This window comes from Heteronotia binoei, chromosome 6 (genome assembly GCF_032191835.1).
Source record: "Heteronotia binoei isolate CCM8104 ecotype False Entrance Well chromosome 6, APGP_CSIRO_Hbin_v1, whole genome shotgun sequence".
Lineage (NCBI taxonomy): Eukaryota > Metazoa > Chordata > Lepidosauria > Squamata > Gekkonidae > Heteronotia > Heteronotia binoei.
In genome coordinates, this window is record NC_083228.1 from 84,579,778 (window position 1) to 84,605,185 (window position 25,408).

Genomic DNA, 25,408 nt, shown 5'->3' on the forward strand with positions numbered 1-25,408 from the left:
GAAAATAAAATGTGGAGACCAGATTGGCACAAGGATTTCTAATCCTGAATTTATATTGCTAGCTAGATGACTCTGGGAGTAAAACATTAGGTAAATTAATAAAGAAAACCACAAGGGGGCAGGAAATGAACATGTCATTTTGACGCAGATGAGGCAGACATAAGGAATGATCATATGGAGATGTTGATATTCATCATGAAGCAGGTTCCATAGCATCTGCCTCTGGTATAACATACAAAGTCAAACACCTTGCTTGTATGCCCCTAGTTTACAGACCTTTTCCCCTTGGACAAAAAGAGAGAAACCCATGATTCACCTTGAAGTAGGCAGGCATGTAAAAAAGGAGTAGACACCAGTTTCATTGACCCAATCATGATCCCACATCACAGGGTACAACCTGACATTTTAGGGTTTTATCATCCTATTTAGGTCCTTCATCCCCTATATGCTCAAGCTCCTGCCAATTTCAACGTCTAAACTTCAGGAGTTGAAGCATCTCTACCCACAGATGCCAGTCAGACTTTGCCAGTGTGCACATGATTCTCTACTCAACAGGACAGCATCCCCAGCAGAAGAGCTTTCAGGCATTAGAGAGATAACTCCCTTTATTGAGAAAAGCAATACTTTGAAGTATGTCTTACCGAACTGTCTAGGAGGCCATTACCATCTGTGTCATAGAGACCTTTTCAACCAATCCAGAATGGCCTCCTGTGAGTCCTGAGGAAATAATTGATCTACTCTCTGAATTGAAGACTGGCAAGGCCCCTGGTTTAGATGGGATTCCAGCTGAACTCTTTAAGAAATATGTGGACTGATCGGCCATTCCGATCAGAATGGAAACATCCTTGAGTCCTGGTTAAGATTATTAATAAGGCCAATATATAAAAATAGTAATTCGGCTTCCCCTGGAAACTATCGCCCAGTCAGCCTACTCTCCATCTTATGTAAGCTGTATTCTAAACATCTTGAACATCACCTATTAAATTGGTTAACTAAAGAAAAGATCATTGGCCTGGAACAAATTGCTTTCCTCAAAGGGAAATCTACAATTGATCATTGCTCCACCCTTGTCTTCTTGGCAGATAAATATATGAAGCCTAAAAGAGGAAAACTGTATACAGCCTTTATCGATTTAAAGGGCGCTTTCGACTCAGTTACCAGAGATCTGCTATGGGAAAAACTTATAACTTTGGGGATAATCAAGAAACTACATGATACTACCTCAAGTGTTATTAAAGTATCCCCTGATGGTCAACTCTCTTCCAGTTTCCCAATTACAAAGGGAGTAAAACAGGGCTGTGTTCTTGCCCCTTATCTCTTTAATCTGTTTCTGAATGATTTGAACCAACATATGTCCATTGTGAAGGGCCACCCTCCCTTCTTAGAACAATTAGCAGTGCCTTTACTGCTATACGCTGACGACACTGTTATTCTTTCACGTACCAGAATTGGCCTCCAAAAATACTTGAAAGCCTTTCATCAATACTGTAGATTGAATCAACTGGTAGTTAAATATGAAAAATAAAAAATCCTGTTTTTTTCAAAGAGCTGGTACCTCTGTAAATGGTGCGTTGGTACAGAAGAAATTGAACAAGTGAAGGCTTACAAGTATTTGGGAATTACCTTTAACTACAACCTTTGATGGCCAACGCATCGTAATAGAGCTGTAAGTCTAGTAAGATGTTCTCTGGCGCAAATTTAAAAGTTCTATTTCTTAGGAGGTAACCAGTTAATTCCAGCAACTCTGAAAATTTACAATGCTAAAATCCTCCCTCAGTTGCTATATGGAATACCTTTGTGGATTGGAGCCTTTAGTCCCTGTGCGGAGAATATGCAATCATCATTTTAAGTGCTCCCAAATGTGTCCCCTACTCATCCATTTGTGCAGAGCTAGGTTTACACCTTCTAGAAACCAGAACCTGGATTATGGCTTTTAAGTTCTGGTTAAAAATTCATTTCAGAACGGATTCAGGAAGTTTATTACACTACCTGATGAAAGACAGGCATAGCATTACTTGGCTCTCTACAATTCCCCCAAACTACAAAAACGTGGTATTGAGGTGGACACTCTTTTCTTATGTGATGAATTATATATTTTAAGAACAATCCAACTAAGGCTTATGGATCACGAATACCAAAAAGTGTTCCCCTCACATTCCCCTGTTTGCTCTGCAGCCAATCTAGGTATACCCCAAAGACATGGGAAGAGACCCCATGATTTTTTTACTTTAGACTCCCCATTCCATCGTTGGACTTTTACTTTGGCGCATTTAAATGCCTTCCCATCAACAGTTCTCTATGGTAGGTTTAGACAGATACCTCTCCAAAATAGATTATGCCCATGTGAATTAGGAGTCCTTGATTCTATATCCCATATTATTTTAGAATATCCTCTCCTGGCCTCACAACGTAGACAATTTTTAGCTGAATATCTCCAACACAATGTATTTACTAAAAGGAAAATTCTATCCTACCTTTTAAAAGATGTTAATCCCCATATTTCTACATGTGTTGCAAACTTCTTAGTAGAAGCCTATACAATTAAATCTAGGCATACTACTGTATTTTAATGGCTGGGTGTCTACTTTTGATTAGTATTATTGGCTGCTATTTTAATTGATTGTTTATGTATTGTTCTTACTATATTTCAGGCCTTTGTACCTACTTTTGATTGTGAATCATTATTGATCTTATGCCAATAAAGGTCTGAACTATGACCTGACATTTTAGGGTTTTATCATCCTATTTAGGGCCTTCACCCCCTAAATGCTCAAGCTCCTCCCAATTTCAAAGTCTGAACTTCAGGAGTTGAAGCATCTCTACCCACAGATGCCAGTCAGACTTTGCCAGTGTGCACATGATTCTCTACTCAACAGGACAGCATCCCCAGCAGAAGAGCTTTCAGGCATTAGAAAGATAACTCCCTTTATTGAGAAAAGCAATACTTTGAAGTATGTCTTACCGAACTGTCCAGGAGGCCATTACCATCTGTGTCATAGAGACGAAACATAACTGCAAAAGAACACAAATGCAGATGGATGAAAAAATGCATGTCACCCCAGGCATCATGGACATATTCATTTGTTTCTCTGCCTTCTAACTGCATTAGCTTTCACACATCCCAGTGAAACCAGTCTTCAGTTAACACTACATATTGGATATACCATATCTAAACAACTCGCCCAAAGATTAAGCAGAAATGGAAGACCTTTCTTGTACTGTTTGCACTGGTACAGATTACTTGAATATCCTATGGAAATTTCTAAGCACCATTATAGCTTGTTTTCACTAAAGAGAAGGAAGGTGTGGGAAGGCCATTTGGTTATTATGCCAGTAATTTCACCTACATCAAATGACAGGGTCATCAGCAAGAGGAAAACTCCTCTGGACTGTTTCCATCATCATCAGTAAATGAAAGGGAGGCAAAGTGGGAAGCCAGTGTAGGCTGAATAGAACCTTGTTCAATACAGTTGGAGAGGAGATGCTTATCTGAGGGAATCCCAATGAAGGAATAAGAAGAGGAGAATTGCAGCAAGCACTGCTTTTACATAATGTTTAAAATGTTCTTCTCAGTTAAGAAAGTTGACTTCTTATAACAGTAAGTTTTGATAAAGGAGATCAAAGAGAGATGTGAGGCGAGGATCTCATCCTTGGTTTTTTGTTTTTGTAAATTGCGGTTGCTTGTCTAATTGTGGAAGCATCAATGGCCTCCACATGAGGAATCCATCTCCCCTCATGAAACTAATTGCTCCATGACTTGAAGGGCAGGGGGGTGGGGCGCAATTTACATCAAGAACATTGCACTGGAGGAAATGGCAAAATCCCAGGTTTGCCAAGTCCATGTTGGGAGATTCGTAGATCCAAAGGATAGCAGAAAATAGGGACCTCAATCGGGTATAATACTGTGGAGTCCACTCTCCATAGCAGCTACTTTCTCCAGGGAAATGAATCTTTGTAGTTTGAAGATCAATTATAAAATCAGGAGGTCTTCAGGCCCCACCTGGAAGTTGGCAACCACATAACATGACCCTTTTTCTTCACCACTTCTCTGATTAGCAGCTATGCTTATCAGTATTTACATCTCCCCATTTACATCTGTTGAGGGATCAAGCACATACACTACAAACATAAAAGCCTCCACTCTCTCTTGCAAGAAGGGCATTAGCTGGTATTGTGTTGCCTCTTGAGCATTTCTGTTGGGATCTGTACATCTAGGGTTCCAATTAGGGTTGCCAGGTCTGACTCAAGAAATATCTGGGGACTTTGGGGGTGGAGCCAGGAGCAAGGGTGTGAGAAGCATGAATTAACTCCAAAGGGAGTTCTGGCCATCACATTTAAAGAGATGGCGAGCCTTTTAAATACTTTCCCTCCATTTGGAAATAATGAAGGATAGTGGCACCTTTTTTTGGGAGGGGGGGCTCATAGAATTGGACCCCCTGGTCCATTCTTTTTGAAACTTGGAGGATGTTTTGAGGAGAGGCACCAGCTGTTATGCTGAAAATTTGGTGCCTCTACCTCAAAAAAACAGGTCCTTCAGAGCCCCCAATACTCACAGATGGATTCTCCATTATACCCTATGGCATGGGTGTCAAATGCCTAGCCTGCAGCTGGAACCAGCCAACCCAGGGCTATAATCAGGCCCCTGGGGCACTTTTCTTCTTCCCCCCCTCCTGTTCTCACCTTTTGAAGCTCTGAGGATGAGGAAGTTCCCTTCTCTTTCAGTTCCCTGTCTTTTCTGCCTTGTCTTTGCATGCTGCAGCACAAAGCTGCAAGGGAAACTTGGAATGGACTCTCCATCAAAGCTGCTGGGAGAATGTGGGGTGGATTTTCCATGAAGATCTCTGTGCCCAGATAGATATGGCCTAAGAACCTTGATGGAAGATTCATTCCACATTTTCCTTGCAGCTTTGTCTGTGCTGCAATGTGTTTCAATGGAGTGGAGTTCAGTTTCACCTTCAGCATTCCTGTATAGACAGCTGAAGCTCAGGCTTCCTGAAGTTGTGTCCTTGCAAGGGTTGGTGCTTTGGCCCAACTTGTCTCTGCTCAAGGGACCTAGAGTACCTACCGAGTACTCTAACTTGGGAACCTACAGCCAAAGGGGGATATTATACTGGATAGTCATTGCCAATCTGAGTAGACTGGGGGGAGGGGGGCGGAAATTTTACAATGCCATTTCATCGTTCTCCCAGGCTCAGAGCATTTTATATTTTTAGTTTCTGCAGTGATCCTTGTGCTTTTTCTTGTTGTATTATTTTACAAATTGCATTGCCAAATCCCACTATTCTACTTTTCAGTTTTAAACAAAATACTGCAAGAGTTTTAAGCATGTTTGTATTTTAAGTTAAAACATAATATCTTTGTATTTGTCTGTGTCCTTTATAAAGTTTATATCTCCACTACATTACATTTTATGATACACATAGCCTGGCCCCACAAAGCCCCATTTGTGTCAGATCCAGCACTCCTAACAAATCAGTTCGACACCCCTGCCCTATGGGAACTGGTCTCCATAGGATATAATGGAATGCCCAGCAGTCATTTCCCTCCCCCGCCCCGCTTTCTGATGACCCTGAATTGGGGGGAGGATTTCCAAACTGGGGGATCCTCTACTCCCACCTGGAGATTGGCAACCCTAGTTCCAATCATGGAACTCCAGCATCAGGCATTTGAGCTTTACTAAGAACCTTCAAGGAAAACAGGGCACCTTTCTGTCAGCTCTTCTCCTGCAACTGAAGCAGCCCATTAAAAGATCAAAAGAGTTCTTCAGTGATTCTCCTGGCGTATTTATCTTGCAAGATGAGAATAAACTAAGTATAGCAATGCACCAAGACTGAGGGACAGTGGGATCTGTTTCTGAGAAAGACAAGCCCTGCTCAGATGTGTTATGAAACTTCAAAGCCTATATATGCTTAAACCCACCCTTAAATCAGCCTAGAAAAACTGCTCTATTTACTATGTCACATGTCTTTGGAGTACAATCGTCTATGCTTAACATAACGGTATATCAAATGTGCAGAAGAATAATTAAGAAATGTCCAAACCAGAAGATTAGCACATTGGAAAAATTATTATGAAACAATAGCAACATTAATTTGGACTCCATCATAATGAGAATGGAATCCTTGAAGAGCTAAATACTTAGCAGTGATTTCCACATGTTGTTACTGCTTGCTTCAGGTGCTGTATTTTTCTGTTTGTTCCTAATGTTGTGATTCTGTACTGAATTTATCTTCTGATCTCAGCTCCATGTAATATCAGTTTATTTATACTTACTGCCACATGTGATATCAGCTTTCCTCCTCCCCTAACAACCAAAACCCTACCTGTATGGTTCTTTTGTCATTCTTTCTGTAAGGTCAACTGAAATTATTTGATTTCACCCTGGTCTACACATGGGATCTTTTAAAAATGGTTTAAAAAACACATGAAAATATGCCAAGAGCACCAGAGGGCAGTCTTGTACAGCTGTTCTCTATATCATTCTAAAACCTGGTCATAAATTATTTAATGAGGTTTTAGTTTTGTGCACTGTGGACATTAATAGAGAATTTGCAGCAGCTAGAATTCACTCTCTTTTTAACACAGTTTCTGGGCATCTTCATTCATTCACTTGTCCTCTTCAGACCTTAATAAGTAGTTTGGCTCATACAGCAAACCAGACTTTATGTGCAATTCTAGAATTGTTCAGATAATGAGAGATGAGCAATTTGGCTCCAGAAAACACCTAGTTGTACAAACTGTCAGTAATCCCTACCAGTGTATACTGCAAAGAGCAGAATAATTATAAAACAGCATTGTAGGATTGTTGTAAGGATACATACTGTGAGTAACCCTTCTTGGCAAAAAAAACATTTCAGGATGTCTCCAGATAGTCATAGAATCAATGGAAATGTGATGTCAAAATTGGCCTCTAGACAGAAGGCTGGATCCAGTACAAAACTTCTGCTTACACTAGAGCTCCAGTGCAAGTGGAACTGCAAGAAAAAGACTGCAATAGCTGCTCACGCTAAGTCAAATAGGGCGTCCACACTTACATTTTCATTTGTGAAAAATCTTATGTAACCAATTTTTGAGTCCGGTGATATATAGAGAGGAAAGCATTAGGTGTTGCATAAGATCTTGCACAAACAGAACCATGCAAAGTCTGTTTATATTTGCATATTGCTGAGTTCAAGACAGGAGGGTATAAAATTATTTTCTAATGGTAAACGAGTCAGCCTGTCACCTTGCCACAAATAGGGAGGTACTAGAATAGCGTGGGGGGGGGGGAGAGAAGGGAGAGATAACCAGGGCAATCTCAGGATAGTGTGAATCAACCCTGAGAAGTGTTTGCCAGATAGGGCTGCCAAGTCCAATTCAAGAAATCTCTGGGGACTTTGGGGGTGGAGCCAGGAGACACTGGGGTGGAGCTAGGAGCAAGGGTGCGACAAGCATCACTGAACCTCAACGGGAGTTTTGGCCATTGCATTTTAAGGGATGGCACACCTTTTTAAATGTCTTCCTTCCCTCCACCCTCCCCTTCTCTGATTTCACCTCAGAGGCGGAGTGGGGAACGCCGCTGCGCTGCCGCCTCTTCTCCGCTTCACTGTAACTGCTCCTCCGAGATGGGCTCAGGCTGAGCCCATCTCGGAGGAGCAGTTACAGTGAAGCGGAGAAGAGGCGGCAGCGCAGCGGCATTCCCCACTCCGCCTCTGAGGTGAAATCAGAGAAGGGGAGGGTGGAGGCAGGCCAGGAGCGTGGCGAGCCGCGAGTCCGGGTCCTAGAAGGACCCAGATTCGTGGCTTGCCACGCTCCTGGCCTGCCTCCACCCTCCCCTTCTCTGATTTTACCTCAGAGGCGGAGCGGGCGATGCCGCTGCGCTGCTGCCGCCTCTTCTCCAGTTCACCTTAGCTGCTCCTCTGAGATGGGGCGGCTCGCCACGCTCCTTGGCGCCGTTTCCCCCCTCCCCCTGCTTCCGTTTTTTTGGAGAGCGGGGGAAGAGGCTGTAAATCCTGGGGTCCCCCACCAGGGTGGGAGGGTTGGGAAGCCTATTGCCAGATAATGTCCCTAAGTACTCACTTCCCTTCTTCTCTGGTGGCAAAATCATAAAAATGCAAGGGACCATGTTGCCCCTAATTTCAAGTTTAAAATCAAGCTTTAAACTTTAAAGCTGCCTTCAATGAAGGTCTGGATACAGATACTTTAATGAATAAATTAACAATGTTAATTTTGGATTTTTGCCTGATTTCTGAACTTATAAATTAAATTTGAGCTCTTAAACAATCTTCCTACTTCTCTGGGCCAGGTAAAAATGTTAAAAAGGCAATGCAGTGTATTCAATGAAGCTTATTGATGATCTGGAAAGAAGGAAGACCATTTTGCAAGTGCTGTTTAAGATATGTGAAAAAAACCTGAGAATGCTATCTGATGTCCCAATCAATGGCCAACTGGCTTCAATGATTGCTCAGTGGCTGAATTTGGGGAATTATAGTTGGTGATTGCAAAACTGCTACCACTAAAATATTTTAAACCAATAAAATAAATACATGTGAGAGGGGTTGCTATACTTTTTTAAGGTGCTAAAAGCTGAAGGTGTGAAGTTATCTGTTAATGTTCTGTTTTTGCTGTCCAGGATAGAAAGAATGTAACAGCATTTTTTAGAATTTGTTGCCATAAACCCTTCTGACAGTCTCCAAGTGTAACTGGCAAACAAAACTGGATGGCTCTCTATCTAGTCATAATGGGAATCCATAGATTCAAAGGAAAGGGTCCACAGTTTGAGGCCTGTTTCAGGCCTCTGAAGGAAAGGCAAAAGAAAAGCAAAAGGGTCATAAAAAGAAGAGGTGGGGGGCAACAAACTCCAGCCAGCTAATACTCAGGGATGTCACATGATAACATGTAGCAAGCATATTTGCCTACAGTGCTATATCAGATGAGCACCTTGTCTCCTGGTTCATTTACAGGACTCACATGGAACTGGCCTTTAATGGTTAACCACTTGCCTCTTAATACCATTTCCTGCCTCCCCTGAACCACCCACTCTCTTGGTCACCCACTGATACTGCCACCTGTGAGCACAGTGCCAACAGGCTTGCATCTGATGCTCTAGTCACATACATTCTTCCTGCCCCCCAAGCACTTACACTCCAGCTTATCCTCAGCCCGTCCCCTTTCCAGCAGTGACAGGTAGCAGACAATGTCCTTCAGGTAGACTACCTGAGCCAGAGGGGCTGGCGAGTGCAGACTGGCAGTTTTCAGAGAGTTGTTGTTCTTTCGAAGGCTGAATTGTAATTTCTTCTCCAGGCTTCTGGAGCCTATGGGGGAGACACAGATATTCACATAAGTTTTAGAAGTACAGAATAGATGTTGGACCATGCAGTCAGATGGAAACCATTTAAAATTATTCAGCCTTATTTGGATTGATTCTGCCAGTAGCACAGTGACCTCAGGAAGAGTTCACAGACTTTCCCGCCAGTCCTATATGTCTCGTTTATTTCTAGCAGTGTAAACTAACTGGGACTGCAACAGCTAAAACACCCTAATCCCTGCACGTTGGACATAACCATCCTCCTACCTGGGAAAAAAGTTCATCTGGTTCTGCAGATGAAATTGTTTCAGCTTTCATGACCCTCAAGCAGTTGAATATTGTGAAGCTATCCATGCCAGTGCTATGGAGGCTCAGGAATGACCAGGGAAGTATGTCAATGTGCCTTCCCTCCCTGCCAAAATGTCAAAGTATATATCTATACATTGCTAATATTTAGATATGTAATTCTAACAATAATTTAGCTAATGGTACAAGGTAATAGGTAGGGTTGCCAAGTCCAATTCAAGAAATATCTGGGGACTTTGGGGGGTGGAGCCAGGAGACTTTGGGGATGGGGCCAGGAGATTTTGGGGGTGGAGTCATGAGCAAGGTTGGAACAGGTACAATTCAACTCCAAAGGGAGTTCTGGCCATCACATTGAAAGGGACTGCACACCTTTTCAATGCCTTCCCTCTATTAGAAATAATAAAGGATAGGGGCACCTTTGGGGGCTCATAGAATTGGACCCCCTGGTCCAATCCTTTTGAAACTTGGAGGGAGTTTGATGCTGTGTTGCAATTTTGGTGTCTCTATCTCAAAGAACATTGCCCCCAGAGCCCCAGATAGCTGTGGATCAATTCCCCATTATTCCCAATGGGAATCGTTCTCCATAGGGAATAATAGAATGCCCAGTAGACATTTCCCTCCCTCCCCCCCGGCTTTCTAAAACTTTTTAAAGCAGGGGGAGGGTCTCTAAACCGATGAATCCCCTGCCCCCTCCCTCCCTCTCTCTCTCACACACACCCTTACTGGGTCTGGTTCCTCCACAACTTTACTTGCTCTGAAAACGAAAGCAAAACAAATGAGGGTCTGTGCTCTAACGAAACTGCTGCTGACCCTTCCCCATGAAGCGCTTCCTGCTCAGCTTTAAAGATACACATTTTAAAACGGATCTGTTTGCAGGTTTCTAAACCTGCCGTAGCTCTAGAGCTACATGTGACTGTGTGGGTGGGGCTGGGGGTTGGCGGAAGCATGTAAAACTGGGGGGATCCCCTGCTGGGACCTGGGGATTGGGAAGCCTAGTAATAGGTCATACATCTGGCAGCCCCGGCTCAGCTTCCCCACTGGCTTCTTACTTCTTTTCACAATTTACACTACTTCCTTGAGCTGAGTGTTTCTTTCTGTTTTTGCCTCCCAGTATATTTCTGACATCCTCCCCAGATCCTCATTCATCATGGCTCACTTTTATGCCTGGAACTCTTCCACAGAACACCTATATCATGTTACCACTCTCTTTTCCTTCAAGCCTTAATTCTATGCTCACTAGGGTTGCCAATCCCCAGGTGGGAGCAGGGGATCCCCTGGTTTGGAGACCCTCCCCCCGCTTCAGGGTCATCAGAAAGCGGGGGGAGGGGAGGGAAATGTCTGCTGGGAACTCTGTTATTCTGTATGGAGTCTGATTCCCATAGGAAAAAATGGAGAATTGATCCGCAGGTATCTGGGGCTCTGGGGGCAGGGGCTATTTTTGAGGTAGAGGCACCAAATTTTTAGTATAGCATCCAGGGCTTCTCCCCAAAATACCCCCCAAGTTTCAAAAAGATTGGACCAGGGGGTACAATTCTATGAGCCCCAAAAGAAGATGTCCCTATCCCTCATTATTTCCTATGGAAGGAAGGCATTTTTTAAAATGTGTGATCCCTTTAAATGTGATGGCCAGAACTCCCTTGAAGTTCAATTATGCTTGTCATACCCTTGGTCCTGGCTCCACCCCCAAATTCCCCAGATATTTCTTGAATTGGACTTGGCAACCCTAATGCTCACCATTTCTGTGAATCCCAGCAATCCTCTCACACTCAAAGATACAATTTGCTATGTGCCAGACCTTTTCCATTTCTGTTCCACTTCTGCAGAACACGCACCCAGATAGGATGAGGTAGGCATCTACTCTTGGGACCTTCACTTTCCCGCATTCTATTTTCCCTCTTTTGCATATTCCTGCTTTTTTGGGGGGGGGGAGGGGGGGATTGTTCCACACATGGTTGCTCCCTCTAGTGGTCAATTCAATGTTACACAGGTTTATATTGGGCATATCTCCCTGAAGATTTAAACTGCAGGTTTTAAAGCTAGACATAAACTTTTATTATTGTTACTTGGTAGGCTTCCCAACTCTCCTGCCCTGGCAGGGGACCCCAGGATTTCCACCCTCTTCCCCCGTTCCCCAAAAAAACAGCAGCGGGGGGAGGGGGGAAACGGATCCGGGGAGCATGGCGAGCCTCCCGATCCTGGAGCAGGTGAGGCCGCCGCGCTGCTGCCGCCCCCTCCCCGCCCACCGCAGCTGCTCCTCCGAGATGGGCCCAGGCTGAGCCCATCTCGGAGGAGCAGCCAAGAGGTGGCAGCAGCGCAGGCAAAACCAGCGGAGGCAAAACCAGAGAAGGAGAGGGCGGAGGCAGGCCAGGAGCATGGCGAGCCGCAAATCCGGGCCCTTCTAGGACCCGGACTCGCGGCTCGCCACGCCCCCGGCCCACCTCCACCCCCCCTCCGATTTCACCCCAGAGGCGGAGCGGGCGAGGCCACCGTGCTGCTGCTGCCCCCCCCACCCCACCGCGGCTGCTCCTCCGAGATGGGCTCAGCCTGAGCCCATCTCGGAGGAGCAGCCACGGCGAGCGGAGAAGAGGCGGCAGCCACGCAGTGGCGTCGCCCGCTCCGAGATGGGGCGCCTCGCCACGCTCCCCGGCGCCGTTTCCCCCCTCCCCCTAGCTCCACCCCAGTGTCTCCTGTAGGCTTCCTAACCCTCCCGCCCTGGCAGGGGACCCCAGGATTTCCACTCCCTTCCCCCGCTCCCCAAAAAAATAGAAGCGGGGGGAGGGGGGAATGGCGCCGGGGAGCATGGCAAGCCGCCCCATCCCGGACGAGGCCGCCGCGCCGCTGCCGCCCCCTCCCCACCCACCGCAGCTGCTCCTTCGAGCTGGGCCCAGGCTGAGCCCATCTCGGAGGAGCAGCCAAGACGTGGCAGCAGCGCAGGCAAAACCAAAGAAGGGAAGGGTGGAGGCAGTCCAGGAGCATGGCGAGCCGTGAATACGGGCCCTTCTAGGACCTGGACTTGCGGCTCACCACGCCCCCGGCCCGCCTCCACCTCCCCCGATTCCACCCCAGAGGCGGAGCGGAGCGGGCGAGGCCGCCGTGCCGCTGCTGCCTCTTCTCCACTCACCGTGGCTGCTCCTCTGAGATGGGCTTAGACTGAGCCCATCTCGGTGGAGCAGCCACGGCGAGCGGAGAAGAGGCGGCAGCCGCGCAGCAGCGTCGCCCGCTCCGAGACGGGGCAGCTCGCCCCCTCCCCCTAGCTCCACCCCAGTGTCTCCTGGCTCCACCCCCAAAGTCTCCTGCCTCCACCCCCAAAGTCCCCAGATATTTCTGGGATTGGACTTGGCAACCCTATTACTTGGGTCCTGAATGTGTCTGGAGAAAATTGGGGCAAACAAATAAATAACATCACTCTTAACCTCAATGAAGTCTACATTTATTCATGTTCCTCCCCTTTATCTCGTTCCCTCCCTCTATTCTATTCCTGCTGCTGAGTATTATATTGTAAGCTCCTTGCAGGAGGGGCTTGGCCTTTCTGTTTATACTGTAAAGCACCATATGCATTCATTGCTAACGAACAAGGACCAGTCCACATGTCTTGCCACCACAAACTTGCACATTTAGGACTGTAGATGTCGTGCTAGAGGAAGAAAATTGCAATACAAGTTTTCAATATATGTAATTTGTTCCAACCAGCCAGCAACCTTGGCTGTGAGGATGGAGGGACTCATTTGCTTCCCTGTGAGGAAGGGAGAAAGACAAGCAGGCCTGTTTGAGCCTGTGATTATAGGAGGGGTGGAGCGTGCTGTCTTAGCAGCAGCCCCTTCCCTGCTCTTGCCAGTAGGGCAAATAAGAGATGCTCCCAAATCAGAGATCGCTGACCACAGAAGTTAAATCAACAGTCTCCAATGATATTGAACCACTAATGCAAGCTGCCTACTCATGCCCAATTGAACTAGTACGTTTGCCCTAATATGTAAAGCATGACCCAGCTGTATTGCTTGAGATGGAAGACGTGTCCTGGAAGAACAGACCACAGTGAAAATGAGGTTATTGGCTAGAAAGAGATAATGAAGCAATTGGACTCTGGATGCAAGCAAAGGTGAAAGAAGCTCTTCCTCTGGGGACTGAAGAAGAGACTTGTGTTCTCTTTCACTAACCCTATACTGGCAGAAGCAGTCCAGTGGAGGAAGTGAGTCATTCTATGGCTCCCTAATGCTGTTTCCTGTTGTCAGGGAATAAAGATGTTGGCTGACAGGATCTCAGCAGGAAAATAGGCCTTTTCACCTCAAAAGTAAACAAAGGTGCTATGATGCTACAGAATCTGCTATGCTTAAAATATAAACGTGCTTCACAGCTGAGCTCAGGCAGTTGGTGGTATTACTGCAGATGAATTAGTGTGATGTAAATACAATCTTGTGTTTGCAAAGACAGAGGCAACATGCTTTCTCTCAGTGCCTCAAAGGAAACTCCCAGGGTGCACGTCTACCACTGTGGAGGAAATGGATGCAGCTGAGCCTGCAGAGAAACAGGATGTTGAAGTAACATAGATATTAAGTCCAAAGGGAAAAAAGAGTTTTGGAATTTCTCTTTGCCTGAAAAAAGAGCCTTTTTTACTTTCCAAATCCTCTGAGAGATCTAAGTTACACCACAGCAGGAACTTTTGCTTCAAGTTTCTTTACCTGACTTCTCCAACAGACTTCACTGCTTTCACGGCTGATAACAGAAAATAAGAGAAAGAGAGTGCCATGGTTTGGGGTTGTAAAGTTGGTTCCACAAGTACATCTAGGGGAGCTGGAAAACAATGGCATCATGGCATTCATACAAGGCCCCAGAAAGACAAAGACTCACCTGGGGATTGTGGGCTAAGCAGAGAGCCTGAGGAGATCTTGGAGGACCCTGAGGAGTTGTGAGCAGAGGGGGTACCGCCAGCGGATTTCTGTGATGATGACCTGGACCAGCTAGGCGAGGCATTTGCTAGGGTATTATTGTTGGCAGTTGGAGTGGGACTTAGAGATGCTGGTTGCTGCTCTGATTGATTTGCCTGGGGGCTTTTGGATTCAGGAGTGTGTCTTCCTATGGAACTTAGCAGAGTTTTTCCATTGATCCCTGTAATTCAGACACATCCATGGAAGAAATATGAAGTCAGCACTCTTTTAGGAACTTTGTTCTTCTGTGCACACCAATTACTTGGGGGCAAGAAGAGAACTGTAATTCAAGTTCCTGGGGAAATGGATAAGTTAATTTTTAAAAATATTGTCAATAATCAAAATAATACTTTCCTCTTATCATATTTCTTAAACCTACTACTCACATGCATGATGTGAAAACACTAATGTTAACAGAACTATAATAGAATATAAACACTAATGTTAATAGAACTATAAATCAATAGAAAAAATCAGTCTACAAACAGATAGAGTACAACTAGAAAAACAAACACAACTATTTTATTTTCCTCAGTATTTAGTGAATGACCTATTTTTGTTGCTTTGTTGCTACTACTCTTTAATTGGATTGTGTGTTCTGGATTGATTATCTTGTTGTCGTATAGAAGTTTTTCCCTGGAGAGGAAAGGCAGAACAGACAAGCAGAGGGCCCTGGGTCAGTCACTCTTTTGCACAACAATCTTTTCCCCAGGCTTGTTGTAAAGATTACAGAATGGGAGAAGAATAGGACTGCCAGATCCCCCTTGGCCAATATGGGGGGGGGGGAGGGAGGGGATGTAGGGTTGGCAGCTCCAGGCTGGGAAACTCCTGGAGATCTAGGGGTGGTGCCTGGAGAAGACAGGGACCTCATTGAGGTACAATGCCAGAGAGTCCATCCTCCAAAGCAGGGCCTTTTTTGAGCAGGAACATACAGGAACGCAGTTCTGGCTGGCTTAGTGTCAGGGGGTGTGGCCTAATATGCAAATGAGTTCCTGCGGTGTGAAACAATTGTAAAATCAGGAATGTGGCCCAATATGCAAATGAATTCCTGCTCCAAAGCATCCATTTTCTCCAGGATCTCCATAATCTGCAGATGAGCTGTAACTCCAGGAGATTTCACAGGCTCCACCTGGAGGCTGGCAGCCCTAGCTCAGAAGAACACACTGCCTTGAGATCCTTGAAGGAAGAGTGGGGTGAGGAGTGACTGACAGATCAAGCTCTGCTTGTTTCCTATTTTATTTATTTATTTATTTATTTATTACTTTCAATTTATATCCCGCCCTCTCCGCGAGCGGACTCAGGGCGGCTTACAACATCATAAAATACAATCAATCGAATAAAACATATAAAACCATAATTTACGTATATCAGCTTTAAAATCATTCTATAGCGCTATTTCAGTACAGTATAAGCGGTATTGAATTCTTGATTATGATCGCCAGCATTCTGTAGGATGTCCGGTGGCAGCCCTTTTTCAATCAAACCGCAAAAGCCTGTTTAAACAATTCGGTCTTACAGGCCCTGCGGAACGCAGACAAATCCCACAGGGCCCTTATGGCTTCTGGAAGGGTGTTCCAAAGTGCCGGTGCTGCCACCGAAAAAGCTCGTCATACACAGCCTGGCTTCTTTTGGGCCAGGGGCAGACAACGGATTTTTTGTCCCTGATCACAGTGGTCTCTGGGGGATATATATGTAGTTATTTCCTCTGCAATAACTACAGTGACTGGTTAAAGGATATTTGCTTTTACCATTTTCTTTATCTGTCTCTGAATGGCAGGTGACCACCTGTTTGTGATACTAGAAATGCAGAATTGAAAGAAAGACATTCCTTCATGCTGACTTTCCTGGCAGGGCATAACAATTACAAATGCCAGGCCAGATTTAAAATGCTTTGGTACTCAAGTGTATTTGCTTGACATGTTTACTTAGCCACAGCATGTCTCCGTGCAGGATTCCAGACATAGGGAGTCCCTGGCAAAAAGGAGAATAAGCAAGGCAGTGATGGAAATGAAGCTGAATACAGCTGTATTTAAGTCTGTAGAATTCCCCTTTAAAAGTGGAGCATGGATTTCATATGCGCTCATTGAAACACTCAGCACTGATACCTGTGACAGGGGCGCAAGCAACTTCAGTCTGGATAGAGATGCCTGTATCAATAGTCTTGCTCTCTGAATAAAAGAAAGAAAAAGAAGGTGGGGGGGGGGAGATTACTAAAATTACATTTTAGTAGAGGATGTTTGTTTAATGTTTACTGCAATAAAAGTTTATTGCAACTTTAATTGCAAATCATTGCAATAAACAGCTGTCGCACTATTTCAGCCAACTCTCTTTCTTGGAAAAGCACAAGAGAACAGAAAATACTTGGTTAGAGTTCTAAGGGGTTGCATGGGCACATGCTGACACACCTTCAGTGCACAATATGAGCAAAAGGTATTAGGAATCTAGCCAAGGCTGTAGGTAGCCCTGCCTGAATCTAGGCCTGGAAAGTGCAGAGGAACCTGGAGTAGTGGGGGCTGCAGATGGTATGAAGGCAGAGCCTGAAGAATGGCCAATACAGCTATGTTGACCAAGCCAGAGCTCCCACTCAGTGATTATACCAGGCCTGGCTAATCTAGAGGTTTTGCACTGACTGCCAAATGCAAGAGTCAGTATTGCATTCTCTTTGGCACCTGAGGCTGAGGCTCAAGGAACCAGTAACTCACTCAGCTGAGTCCCAGATCACAAGGTTCCAGGTTCAGGTTCCTGATAGTAAGGGACTGTGGGGAAGTTTATTTTGTACTGAAAATGAATCTAATAACTGGCATGCAGTAGAGCCTGGGCTTTCATTGGGTGCAATCACATGAGATATTTGGTCTGACCTAGCCACACCTCCCCTCCAGATTTAATGTGCATGATCACGTGCACACATCTGCCCCTGAGTCCCACCTGTCCTTACCTCATTTTAGAACAAGCTGGTGCCAGATTAAATAGCTACTGGGAACTTCCTGACAGCGAATCTCTAAAGTGCATGAAGGGTGCTTTTCCTGGTTGACTGAACAGCCAGGGTGTGCAGAGCATGCGCCTCGCACATGCAGGAGCAGTCTGAATGTTCCTCTTGCCCATGCCTCTCCCAGCAGCAGGGCAGGGGCTGTGTGATTGCCACGGCTTGCATCAAAGAGCACTGGCTTTTTCAAAGCTGGGATACTGCTGCACTGAATCCCCAGTGTGATCCCACCCAATATGTGATGAAATAGATGCTTCTTCCTTCGGTCAACTCGCAACACAGCTCACATTTATCACACCACTGAGATGTAGTCTGAGTTGTAGCAATACAAAGCACTTGTGAGCAGTACACAGATAGCAGTAACATTTATTGGACCACCTTTATTGAGAAAAGTGCATGCAATTTTATTTATTTACCTTGTTTATATTCTGCCTTTTCCCCCAATGGGGACCCAAAGTGGCTTACATCATTCTTCTCTTTTCTGTTTTATCTTCACAACAACTTTGTGAGGCAGGTTAGGCTGAGAGTGTGTCTGGCTCAAGGTCACCCAGCAAGCTTCCATGGCATGTGTGGGTACTTGAAACTGAATTTCCCAGATCCTCATATGACACTTTAACCATATGACACAACATACAGTGGACAATTGCAGCCTCGTAAGCAGCAATTTTCAATTACCAATTTTAAAAGTTCTGAAAAACTGGGGAGAGGGATGGCAGCCATGGGGGCTGAAGCGAAGGAAACAGGAAGGAATGGGATCTTCAAAAATTCCTAGACTGTGGCAGTAGATCATCGTTATATTATTATGCTATAGCAATTTGTTGATTCAATACGTGGTCACTTGCAAAGTGTGATGCAGGCAGAGCTCTGCTGGAGGCGAATTCATGCTACTCACCAAGAGTATTCAGCTGGGGAATGCTGGAACTTTGCCGCTGGCTCTCTGGGGAATTCTGGCAGATTTTCCGCTTGAAGGACATAAAGAGATGCTGGCATAGCTCCTCTGGAATGTCCACTTCCAAGTATGTTCTCATGAAGAGCTGGAACCCCTCATAATCAATAGGCTAGACAGTGAGGAAGGGGATAAAGCTGAAAATCCCATTAGAAACCCCAACATCATTGTAATTATTGATTTTATAAAGGCTGTCATTGTACAGAAACAAAGCTCTTCCCCTGAAATGACTGGAAACAGTCACAATACTGGCAATCCCTAATATATACAAATATAAATCTGAGATAACGACTAGCAGCATTTGAACAGGTGCTACTGAATATGCCATAGAAACATAGGCTCAGTCATGGGCTTCAGTGGGGAGGGGGTTGGGCCTTGGGGAGGGCAGGCTTTGGGGAAGGGAGGGACCTCAACAGGGTATAATCTGCCCTCTAGAGCCTTGCCATTTTGTCCAGAGGAACTGATCAGTATAGTCTGGAGATCACTTGTAATTCCAGGAGACCTACTGGCTCTACAGAGGCTGGAAACCTTAAGATCTCCTGGAATCACAACTGATCTCCAGACTGCACAGATCCATTCTCCTGGAGAAAATGGCTGCTCTGGAGGGTGGATTCTAAGGCATTGTACCCTCCCCTCAGCAAACCCCACCCTCCCCAGGCTTCACTCCTAAATTTCCAGGAATTTCCCAACGTGGAGTGGGCAACCCTACCAGAGGATCACTTTTATAGGGGATAGGATTATAGTCTATTGTGATGTTTACTGTATCACCTCCCTTCTACTGCATTGTTTTCAACCTTTGTAACCCACTTTCTACACTATGGATTGCCCTGCCTTAGAAGTTTTTGTTGTGTTAGTTTTTTGATTCCATTGTTTTCCACATCTGTAATCTTAACCCAATTGCACTCTTTATTGGAAGTCTTTGCTGTTTGTTTGGATATAAATGCAATAAATAAATGAAGACCTCCCCCCTACGGCAAACTTTAAAGAGTCAGTTGAGATGTTGTTTTTAATCTTAACCCCTGCTAGCTCCACATAGCAATTATTTTCCAGGTAGATTTCATTGCCATTGAGACTGCAGAGGCATTTGCGATTTTCCCCAGCACTTCCTTGCCTCAGCAGCCATGGCTGTCATTCCCACCCGTGCCACTGGAGGGCCTTATGGGGGTTTAAAAAAAATCAGCGGTGCTAGATTGCTATAGCTTTATAACAATTTATTGTCATGATCTACAAGTTTCCCAGCTTCAATTTTTTTCATGTGGAAGCCTTGTAAAAATGTTTACACAAGAACATATCTAGCCCTGTTTCTTGCAATGTATTTATTATAAGTGGAAACGATAGCTGGGAATTTCTAGATTGTGGCAGTTATTATTGCGCCATAGCAATTAATCAATTACCAATTTTAAAAATTCTGAAAAACTGGGGGGAGAGATGGCAGAGGTGGGGGCTGAAATGAATAAAACAGGAAGGAAGATGTGAGAGGAACCTGAGGGGAAAAGTTCAGTTTTCCATCCACATGTTGTCCAAAAGTGCTTTGGTTGCAGTCTTTCAGAAAAGATCACACCAAACCAGTTCACGGCAAAGCAAGGGAAAGCACAGAAATAGGACAGATAAATGTGGATGCTCCTGAAAAAACTGTTGGGGTATTCTCACAAGTGAAAATGACCAAAACATCCATGTAGAAGCAACCCCTGTGTTAATTAGTGGGCAATGAAAACGTGTATATATGCATATGCAAATATACTTTGGTTGTAAAAAAATATAACAGCCCAAGCTTTGGGACCAAAGTTTAACCAACATTGTATTGCCATGCTAGAAAAACCAAAAGATAGTAACAATTCCTTCCTCAGCCATGATCCCTGGAAGTACCACGATCCCTAAAAGGGGCTCCAAGTGATGCTTCCAGGCCAGTGGGATGCAACTAGGTTTTATAACAGTCCAAGTAGTTGTAGGTGTGACAGTAGCATGATAGGTCCCCAAAATGTGACAAAGTCGATAAGATAAAATAAATGTGATAGCTACACTTTGGAAACTAGTAGCAGGGTGAATTTTGCTATTGCATTCATTTATGTTTAATGTCCACTGGAAAAATAGTTAAGCACAGAGATGAAATATATTCATATTCCAAGAACCCCTCTGAAAACTGAAGACCAAATAAAAGAGATGGAAATATATCAATGTAAACACACAAGCTATCAGCAGTACTCTGAAGGTCCTCCTGATGCTTTTTCATATGGAGCACATGTACCCACAAATGTGTGTGTGTGTAAAGTACTATCAAGTTGCAGTTGATTTATGGTGACTTGGGGTTTTTAAGGCAAGTGATTAAACAGAGGTGTTTTGCCCATTGCCTTCCTCTGCAAAGCTTTCCTTGGTGGTCTCCCATCTAAGATCTGATACTATACTATACTATACTATACTATACTATACTATACTATACTATACTATACTATACTATACTATACTATACTATACTATACTATACTATACTATACTATACTATACTATACTATACTATACTATACCATTCCACATCCCCATATTCATAAGTATGCAGCAGTAATGCACAAATGTATATACACACAAAACACTGATAAGCAACCACTCCTTCAGTGAGGAAAGGTCACACTACAGGAGTATACACTACACATAAGTACACAAGTGTATACAAGAAAAACAGTTTCTCCACACAAGAAAACAGGTGATGTGCTTATACATAGCAGCAGCAGTGGTACACACTGGACTACATGCACATGTGGACAGTATCAGTGGTGCTTGAAAAGAAGATGCAGCTAAAGCTCTTGGGAAGTGCACATCTCAACAAACAAACTGAATGTAAAACATAGGTTGCAGCAAGCAAGCCTGGTGAGTCCATATGGAATACTGGCTACTGTTTAGCTGTTGGTTTGTGGAGCAGCAACAGAGCAGATAGCTCACTTCTGTGTTCTGTGCACCATTCTACTTGCAGTCCAGAACACACGGAATTCTGTAGATAGATCCAGATGGGCAGCTGTGTTGGTCTGAAGCAGTAGGAGTCAAGTTCACCTTTTGTTGGTCTTTGTTGATGGTCTCCCATCCAAGTACTGACTCCGCTTAGCTTCCAAGATCTGATGAGATCATACTACACTATACCAACTTTGTTGGTCTTAAAGGTGTGACTTGACTCCTACTTTGTTTTACGTGGAATCCTGGTTCTGAATCTAGACCGGCGGATCCAGAGGTTACTTTGTACTAAAGTGAACAGCTGACATAAAACAATCAGGGGTTTCACAACTTTTCACGATACCATGTCTTTAAAAGACGATGCTGGTGAACCAGGCATGGTCAAAAGCAGGAAAAGGTCTTTCAAGATTTCTTTAGCGCATTTTTATCCTGCCCTTCCTCCAAGGAGCTAGGGATAGCAGACATCATTCTCCTCTCCCTCAATTTATTATCACAATGGCGCTGTGAGATAGGCATGCTGTAGTGTCTTGTGCTTAAACAAAGCACCACGTGGTCCCGCAAGTAAGGGCGACCAGGGGAAGTCCCACGGTCACCCAGCACAGCGTGGGAAAGACTCCGCCTATCAAGATCAGTGGCGGGAACTTTGACTGGCCAGGATTGGGCTGGCCAGCTGGGGGGCTGTTCCGGGATGAAGGTATATAAAGCGGGGCCCGGCCTGCGTGTTCCAGTTCCGTAATGTACCATCCAATAAAGCATGTTGCCTTCCACACATCTCGTCTCCGAGTACATTACACATGCTGAAAGAGTGACTGATCCAAGGTCACCCAGGGAGCTTCATGACCAAGTTGCAATTTGAACCTGGGCCTTCCTGATCTTAGGAACGAACTGGATGAGACATTTTGGCATGAGACAGATCTGAGTTCCCTTGATCTGTCTCTGATCATCTCACAGTCAGATGGCAGCTTCTGGGAAGTAAATTTCCAAGTCAGATTCAATTCAGAGGGACATAGGGCTCAAGAATCCCACCCATGCCATTTTCTGAACTGAAACTGGTTTGGAGGCACTATGTGTGTTGCTGGGAGATCCATGTGTCCTGCCAACTGCAGAATCAACTTTACAACATGGCAAATCATTTCTCCATGTCCATTTCTGTTCAGAAAGTCAGAGGCTGTAAGATGACCACTATACCACACTATTGTAGAGCTCCCGTTCAAATCCTACAGAATAGTTCACACTTCAAAAAGAAGGATCTACAACACTGCAGGAATATTCTTGTTGCTCTTTGCTGTCAAGTCACAGCAAACGTATGGTGACTCCATAGGGTTTTCAAGGCAAGAGATGTTCAGAGGTGTTTTGCCATTGCCTGCCTCCACATCATGACCCTGATATTCAGGGCTTTTTTTGTAGAAAAAGCCCAGCAGTAACTCATTGGCATATTAGGCCACACCTCCTGATGTCACCATTGTTTCATATAGGGATGTTTTGTTGAAAAAGCTTAGCAGAAACTCATTTGCATATTAGGCCACACACCCCGATGCCAAGCCAGCTGGAACTGAGTTCCTGTGTGTTCCTGCTCAAAAAAAAGCCCTGCTGGTATTCCTTTGGAGGTTTCCCATCCAAATGCTAGCCAGGGTGTTTAGCTTCCCAGATCTGATGATGAGGCCAAGTCAGGAATATTCTGCTCCTCATGATCAGCACCCAGTTAGCTGGCACTGTCTTCACTATGCAAAGCCCTCCTAAGTAGGCTAAGTTTTTTGGGTGAAAGAATCTGGAAAATAATTTGGCCAAAATAAAAGAACACAGAAGAAAAACTTGAATGTTGCCTTTGCAACCAAAATATATTACAGATGATTTAAGATTCATAAGTTACCTTTGCACTCAATTTTATACCAATCTGAGTGTGGTAAACTCTCTTCTGTTTATTGGTGTGTGAATAGTGATGTCAATTCACATCAGTGGCAAAATTTCTCTGCTGATTTGCTTTTCTGTACATGGAGTCCCTAGAGCTTTGCTGGTCTTTTGCAGAGACCTGACTGAAACTGTGTGCCTCAGCCAGAAGCCTACTTGACTATGAAGGGCTGTCAGTTTACACAGAAGCAAACATGCAAAGCAACATGTAAACACAACATGTGATAACTGGAGTACAGAGAACAAGTCTTACTTGATTCAGAGTGTCTTGTTTCTGAGAGGGGGGGAAGAGCAGGGGGGGAAAAGACAAAGTGTTCAGTGAACAAATGCTCAGCAGCAGAAGGAACAGGAGTAGTCATCCTGCTGGACAGAGCTGACCAAAACATTCAATGTACAATATGGTGCAGTCCTTTCCATGACTGTGCAACCTCAGAATGCACATGAGGAATCATTATCGGAAAGAAACACACACCAGAATTTCTTGGAAGACAGAAACTCTTAAGACACAAGGGAAGATTTCTGGATGGCCTTCTCTTAATAATAATAATAATAATAATAATAATAATAATAATAATAATAATAATAATAATAATAATAATAATAATAATAATAATAATAATAATAATAATAAACTTTTATTTATACCCCGCCCTCCCCGCCAAGGCAGGCTCAATATATGTTTAGTCAAACAGCTAGCGCTCTCTCTCTCTTCTGGTGTTTGCATGTTGTCCTTCTTTCAATAAACTTGTGGCAACATTTGGAGTTATTTCTGTATATAGTAGTATTCTGTAAACAGTGTTACTGTACTTTAAGAACATTAAGGGAGGGATTGTGACTTAGTGAAAGAACATATACTTAGTGATAGTAGTGTGACCTGGTTACTTGTAAGTAATTGTTGTCCTCTGATTCTATTTAGAATCTTTTGATCTCTGATACAAGAGAGCTCCTGGGGAAGAGTTGGGAAGGCGTTGATTTGCATTAGCAGGCAGAGGAGACAGCAATTTGTTACCACCCCCACGCATCAGGCCGGACACATGTTGGACTTGATCTTTGCGTCCGGGATTTTGGTGGACGGTATCGCAGCAGAAGCGGTGCCATGGTCGGACCACCTAGCCCTCAAGGCCCGTGTGGGTGCGCCGCCTCAACCCTGTATGGGCGGCGAGCCTATTTTGGCTCGCCCGCGGAGTCTGATGGACCCTGACCGGTTCCAAAGGGCTCTGCGGGACCCCTGGCCCCCTAGCAATTCCCTTGATGACCTGGTAGAGACCTGGCATGACAGGCTATCCAGAGCCATCAACGAGATTGCACCCCGGCGCCCTCTGCGCCCCCGTAGCAGGCTGGCCCCTTGGTACACCTTGGAGCTCCGCCAGCTGAAACAGGGGCTCAGACGACTAGAGAGACGGTGGCGGCATACTCGTGACGAAGCGACAAGAACATCCTATAGAACGTTTATGAAGTCTTATGAGATGGCAGTCAAAGCCGCAAAGAAAGATTACTTTGCGGCTAGGATTGCATCTGCAAATTCGCGCCCGGCACAATTATTTAAGATAATTGAAAATTTGACCAATCTGCCCCAGGGCAGACCAAATATGAGAGAATTGGAAATAGGCTGTGAGGCTTTTGCGAAATTTTTTGCAGATAAAATCTTGTCACTCCGCCAGGACTTTCCTGCCACATTGGATGCAGAACAAGAACCCGGGGCTCCGTGCCTGTCTTCTGAAGTTATCTTGGATCACTTCGACGCGCTCAGTCTTGGGGAAGTCGACGAAATTCTCTCAACTGCACGCTCTACAACCTGTGACCTCGATCCATGCCCCTCCTGGCTAATTAAATCTTGCCAGAGGGAGCTTAGATATCCTATACGGGATATCATAAATAGATCCCTCTTGGAAGGGCAATTCCCAACATCTTTGAAAGAGGCTATGGTCCGCCCTCTCTTAAAAAAGAGTACAGCAGACCCGGCCGAATTGGCGAATTATCGACCGGTCTCGAACCTACCATTTTTAGGTAAGGTTATAGAGAGGGCAGTAGCGTCGCAGTTGCAGGGCTTTTTGGATGACACTTCCGCCTTAGACCCTTACCAGTCCGGCTTCCGTCCGGGTCATGGGACGGAGACA

At 44.7% G+C, this 25,408-nt stretch overlaps 1 protein-coding gene across 1 annotated transcript in view; it reads right to left on the reverse strand.

Moving 5' to 3' along the window:
- The window catches only part of DGKG (diacylglycerol kinase gamma), a 162,189-nt gene that overhangs the window by 83,404 nt on the left and 53,377 nt on the right, over window positions 1-25,408 (reverse strand). The window contains exons 4-9 of the mRNA XM_060242030.1: window positions 23,545-23,565; window positions 18,390-18,555; window positions 16,620-16,682; window positions 14,438-14,695; window positions 9,123-9,293; window positions 2,963-3,012 (exon numbers count right to left, since the gene is read on the reverse strand). Of these exons, the coding sequence (XP_060098013.1) occupies window positions 2,963-3,012; window positions 9,123-9,293; window positions 14,438-14,695; window positions 16,620-16,682; window positions 18,390-18,555; window positions 23,545-23,565 (729 nt within the window). The remainder of the gene's footprint in view (window positions 1-2,962; window positions 3,013-9,122; window positions 9,294-14,437; window positions 14,696-16,619; window positions 16,683-18,389; window positions 18,556-23,544; window positions 23,566-25,408) is intronic.